The sequence below is a fragment of the Corythoichthys intestinalis genome, chromosome 12 (assembly GCF_030265065.1).
Source record: "Corythoichthys intestinalis isolate RoL2023-P3 chromosome 12, ASM3026506v1, whole genome shotgun sequence".
NCBI classification, from domain to species: domain Eukaryota; kingdom Metazoa; phylum Chordata; class Actinopteri; order Syngnathiformes; family Syngnathidae; genus Corythoichthys; species Corythoichthys intestinalis.
Genome location: NC_080406.1, coordinates 43,863,754 through 43,869,753, shown reverse-complemented (window position 1 = coordinate 43,869,753; position 6,000 = coordinate 43,863,754). Strand labels below are relative to the sequence as shown.

General features: G+C 41.9%; 1 protein-coding gene across 1 annotated transcript in view; it reads right to left on the bottom strand.

The window, feature by feature from the left end:
* Positions 1-4,926: 4,926 nt before the first annotated feature.
* LOC130926795 (anosmin-1-like) overlaps positions 4,927-6,000 on the bottom strand; it is a 163,446-nt gene continuing 162,372 nt past the window's right edge. Inside the window, exon 14 of the mRNA XM_057852030.1 lies at positions 4,927-5,800. Within this exon, the coding sequence (XP_057708013.1) occupies positions 5,742-5,800 (59 nt within the window). The 3' untranslated portion in view covers positions 4,927-5,741. The remainder of the gene's footprint in view (positions 5,801-6,000) is intronic.

Here is a 6,000-nt window from a genome sequence, read left to right as displayed (position 1 = left end):
TAATATTTAGTGCAGAAGCCTTTGTTTGCAATTACAGAGGTCAGACGCTTGCCGTAGTTCTTCACCAGGTTTTCACACATGGAAATAGGGATTATGGCCCATTCTGCCACCTAAATCTTTTCTAGATCCTGTCAGGGTTCAGGGATTTCGTTGAGAAACACAAAGTTTCAATTCCATCCAAGGATTTTCTATTGAATTGAGATCTGGAGACTGGCTAAGCCACTCTAGAACCTTAATATGCTTGTTTTGCAGCCACTCCTTGGTCAGCTTGGCTGTGTGCTCCGGATCATTGTCATGTTGGAAGATCCAGCCAAGACACATCTTCAAGTCTCTGACTGTGGGAAGGAGGTTGTAACTCAAAATCTGATGATACATTTCACCATTCATCATCTGCTTACAGTACAGTTATCCTGTCCCCATTGCCGAAAAGCAGCCGCAAAATATGAGGTTTCAACCCCCATACTTCACAGTGGGGATGGTGTTCTTGGGATTGTACTCATCCTACTTTTTCCTCCACACACGACAAGTAAAGTTTGCACAAAAAGTTCTACTTTGGTCTCGTCTGACCACATGACTTTATCCCATGACCCCTCTGCCTCATTCAGATGGTCCCTGGCAAACTTCAGACGGGCCTTCACATGTACTGGCTTCAACAGGGGAACCTTCTGAGCAACGCATGATTTTAAATCATTGCATTGCATAGTGTTCTATTGACAGTAGCTTTTGAAACTGTGCATCCAGCTTTTTTCATGTCATTGACAGTGTTGGGAATAACACCGTTATAAATAACGCCGTTACATAACGGCGTTACTTTTTCAGTAACGGGGTAATCTAACTAATTATTTTTTTCCAGCGTTGCAATGCCGTTACCGTTACTGACGGTCAAAAGCGGTGCGCTACTTACTTTGAATAAATTGAAGAAACTACCAGCCGTAGCGAGTCTACTCTGCTCTGTTTATTTGTCATCTAAGACTTGGGGTGCATTCAGGTTCATGGCAATGAAAATAGTAAACACACATAGCCTACCTTTGCAAGAACGATGGAGTTGCTGTTTGATACGGTCATAATGTGCAGGTCCTGCACCCATCCGCAGCAAAACTGTTCGTAGCTTTGTAGTGATTTGTAATTTTGAAATCGCTGATGAGTTTAGTAACATACACCTAAAAATAAATACAGCAGAATGTCCATTTCGCGTAATTGTGGAAGCCCGTCGACATCTTTACTCCATTTGTCTTCGGCTTGCTCGTAAGGGTCAACATTGTTCACATCCTTAACTTTGATCACATCTGTTCTTCGCCTTTGTAACGAGTTTGTCTCTTTATCGAACTGGCAAGATAAAGTTTGATGTACCGCGAGCCAGACCTGCTTCCAATATGGCTGCGTTGTTGTCAAATCTCTCGTGATCCCCCATTCTGTGATGTAAACGCTCGAGCCAATAGTGCACGTACTTCAGAGCCGGTTGTTTATATGTGAATTGTCACGCCCTATGTTTGTATATGTGTACAGTATATGTTATTAATCAAGTTTTTTTTTTTTTTTTTTTTTTTTTTTTTTAAACAAACTTCAGAGCCGGTGTTTTCACACACAAACCGTGCGGCAAACACACACAAGCAAAACAGATGCAGAGGGATATGATGTCAGAGCATTCAGAGGAAAATTTGTCCTTTACGAGGTGGAGATATAAACACTATTTCAAGTTGGTCGAAATTAAAGGAAAGAACGTGTATGTAAAGTGTAATTTATGTCCTGGGGCAAAGCTTTTGTCGACATCTGTGGCATTCAATTCAAATCTGTTTATTTGTGTTCCACTTCAAGTGTAGGATAAATATGTTGCTGGTGAGTTGCAATAAATATTACAAGGTTCACACAACTACCTCTCTGTTCTTCTCTATTTAACTGACTCAAATACTGCTCAGAAAATTTCAAATTCTTTGACATACAACAACTTCTTTTTAAAGTTACAGAAATAGTTACTTTCCCAGGTAACTAGTTACTTTTACTATAGAGTAATTCAGTTACTAACTCAGTTACTTTTTGGAAGAAGTAGTGAGTAACTATAACTAATTACTTTTTTAAAGTAATGTGCCCAACACTGGGCATTGACCATCTCCTGCTGTGTAGTTCTCGGCTGAGCCCTCACTTTACTCATAAAGAGTGATGCCCCACGAGGAGAGATTTTATATGTAGCCCCAGTCTGGGGTAGATTATCAGTCATGTTTCGCTGCAACTGTTGAATTATTCTCACCGAGCTGTTTTCCAATTGTCCCATAGCCATTTCCAGCTTTGTGGAGCTCGACAATTTTTTTCTCTGATGTCTTTCGAAAGCTTTCTGGTCTTGCCCATGGTAGAAGTTGGATTATGACTCACTGTGGGGTTCACAGGTGACCGTAATGAGCTCAAACGGTGAGTGGGTGGGTGGTTACTCATGGGCTAAAGATGGACTTTTTTGAGGGTGGACTGACAACTCTTTTACCCCTTTCCCACTGGCCAAAAAATCCATGTCAACCCACTAACAATCGGCTTTTGGTGGCAGTGGGAAAGGTGCAGCGACCCGCCTCGACCTGTGTCAATCAACCCGCCAAGCGACCCGCGTTAAAATCACCTCTGCTCTGATCGTCATGCAGTGTGAAAGCAAAACCCCGGGTCAACAGTCAACACCCTAATCTACGTGGTGACGTAGGCTCTTACTTGATGCGTCATAACAACGTGCCAGTCACCTCCCATTTAACACGCCCCACAACCGTAGTTACGTCGATGTTCACAACAAAGCTAGTAGAAGAAGGAGCCAGTAGCGCACCACATTGAACAACATGTCCCAGCATAGGAAAGATGATGAGACCTGCCAGCTCCTTTCCATCCGTGGAGAAGAGGAGGTTCAGCGACAGATGTCTGGGACCGTGCGAGACACAGCAATTTATAAAAATATTGCCGGTACATTAAAAGCTCAAGGCTACGAGCGGACGCCCAAGAACATCATCAACAAACTGAAAGCATTGAAAAAACATATCTCTTCGTAAAGGACAACAATAACCGGAATGGGTTCGTGACTGGCCATTTTACGAGCTGTGCAACAGCATTTACTGCACCTCTGCTTTGACTAACCCCGTGAGGCTATCTGAGGGCAGTAAAAAGCATGAAAACAGAGACCACAAACGGAAAGGAGGCTTCCATGTTGCTCTGCATTGTTTACTTCCTTGAACTGAATGAATTCGGTCGCACTTGTCGACGCGCATCTTAGCGTGGTGGCGTCACGTAAGCTTACGCACGGCTGAGGATGGGTGGGGGGTTAGACAGGTGAAAAAAAAAGAAGACACGGCTTTTTTTTTTGTCAATGGGAAAGGTGCCAAATGCCAATTGCTAGTGGGTTGCATCAGCTTGGAAAAAACGCGCGTTGACCCACTAGTTTCAGTGGGAAAGGGGCATTTGAGTGTCATATTTAATGCTGATTCTCAGGGGTACAAACAAGCCCATCGACGGGGGGGAGTTCACCCGGGTATGTTGTCCTCAGGTCCATAGAGGCCCCTGAATGACCCTTAATTTATTTTACTTTACATCCACACAGATCGGAAGTACACTGGTTGGCTCTTTGCCCTCCGCTGTCTCTCTGATTGGTTGACTTCGTGACACGTTAGTAGCGTGCGCTCAACTGAGCGCGCAGAGAAAAAAAACTGATGAGCGCAGGAGTCGAGAAATTTAGCGAGATCAGGAGGTGTGCTCAAAATGCATTTTTTGCTCGCTCAGAATAGAGGCGGTACAGGTGTGCAGAAATTGAGCGAGCGCAGGAGGGGTGTTTTCTGTGCTCAAAATCCATTATTGCTCGCTCAGAATAGAGGCAACAATATAACTCCTTATTACCAGTGACTTTAGCTGGAGGAGAGCAAGCCTTCAGTAAAATGAAAATGATTTTAAAAAACTACCTACGCTCCACCATATCACAGGGCAGGCTTAACAACATAGCCATGCTCTCCATTAAGTGTGAGCGTGCTCAAAAACTGGATTCACTGATGTTATAAATGACTTTGCTGTCAAAAAAATCTAAGCGCATCATTGTTTGAAGGCTCGATAACCCCAGGGATGTGGAGAAGGGAAGTACAGGAAGTTTAGTTATACTGTTTTGTTGCTTAGCAAGGCAGGTATAGCACTCTTCGTTGTATTGTACTGTAGCCTACATGGGACAATAGATGGAAATAAGTTTTTTTTTATATTGTGTTACATCACATTGCCGTCTGTACAATTTAACTGTCCATCCCAAATTAAATAATTTGAAAATTTACACTGTCATTGCTTGCAAAGCGTTAAAAGTACTGCATATGTTGTCGTGACAAGCCGGTGGCAGGGGTGGGGTGGGGGAGCCCTATAATGGCCCCTGCAAGTCTGTTGACAGCCCTGGTTACAAATACTTATGAACCCCAGTAAATTACAAATAAATCATTGAAAAATCATACAATGTGAGTTCCGGATTTTAAAAAAAAAAATTAAGATTATGTCTCTAGAAGTGGATCTATGGTTGCATCTATGATTGAAATTTCAGACCTCTATCTATTTTCTGGGTGAACTTGCAAAATTGCAAGGGGTGCGAATACTTCTGCTCCTCACTGTATATACTGTATGTATGTATATGGGCGGCCGTGGCATAGTTGGTAGTTGGAGTTGTCCTTGGACTGATACAGTATATATATATATACTACGTTATTACGTGTACGTATATTACATTTTTGCTTGTACTTAAGTAATTTTCTGTATTTGTACTTTTAATTGAGTAAAAAAGTGAGTACTTCATCCACCAATGCTTGTATGTTATACATGCAAAAGACAGTCTGGTTTGCCAGGCTAATGTGTACCAAGTTTTCACATGCCAAAATATGCAAAGTAGTTTATTTCCTGCTCACGCATTCCGACTGAACAAATCATCACTGATGATCAGGTTAAGGATTATTTTATTACTTCGCAGTTTGTACAGTTTCTAGCATGGAAAAATAACATGTAACATAAGACCGTATTTACAACTCCATTTTTACAAAGTGTCTTTACAAGATCTGTGTTGCTTCCAAAAAACAAAAGTAATACTAAAACACACAAAACATCCACATCCACACACATCCAAATCAAACTGGAATACACACATAAATAAATATAGACATTCACTGACTGTTCCACGACAAACATTTCTACAGCCAAGATGTACAATGCATCATTTCCACACGTTATAATTTCATTAATAAACATGACATAGTATTCCCAGTATAATTCTTTGTTAATCCGTTAATGGAATATCACTAACATATTGAAAAAAGGACCACTGAATTTTTGTATTTCATGCCAACAGAATGCAAACGGTCATCATGCAAAACCACGGCGAGCTCTCCAATTGAAGCACATATCAAATGGACTACAGTACATGCAACGGAACTACATGATGTACTTGGGGTAAGACAACCGTGACATCCATCGGTGAAAATAAATAGATATTTTTTTTCTGTGTGGGTGATTTCACGTTGATAGATTTTAGACTTTTGTATGAACTGTGTACTAACTGACAGCAAGACTTTGTAGTAAAATCGTCAAGCGAAAACTGTACACGCTAGTCAGAGGGATTCCGAAGTAATTGCTATTTCACAAATGGAAGGAGGGCGGTGGCGGGAGCATCGATTTAGGGGACAGTTCACAATTCCACACTTTCTTCCCCGATAGTCTCTGACAGATGGGAGGGAAGAGCGACTCGATTTCCCTCGCTTTGCGACTCAGTGTCTTTCGACTGATGGTTTCTGGTGATGGGGATGGTGCTGCCGGAGTCGGGGCCCTGAAAAAAGACAAAATAAAGCTGCAGGCCATGACTGAAATATGGAGGTATGGAAGAAAGACGATTCTTTTATACATTGTTGAAGGACATCAGAGAGTCACAAGCTGTTACGGCACCGACTGTAGTGAGTTCTGATATGGTTCTCTTCAAAGCGGCATTCTTATCACAGTCTGACCTTGAGGTGTTATTAGTTTTATGTT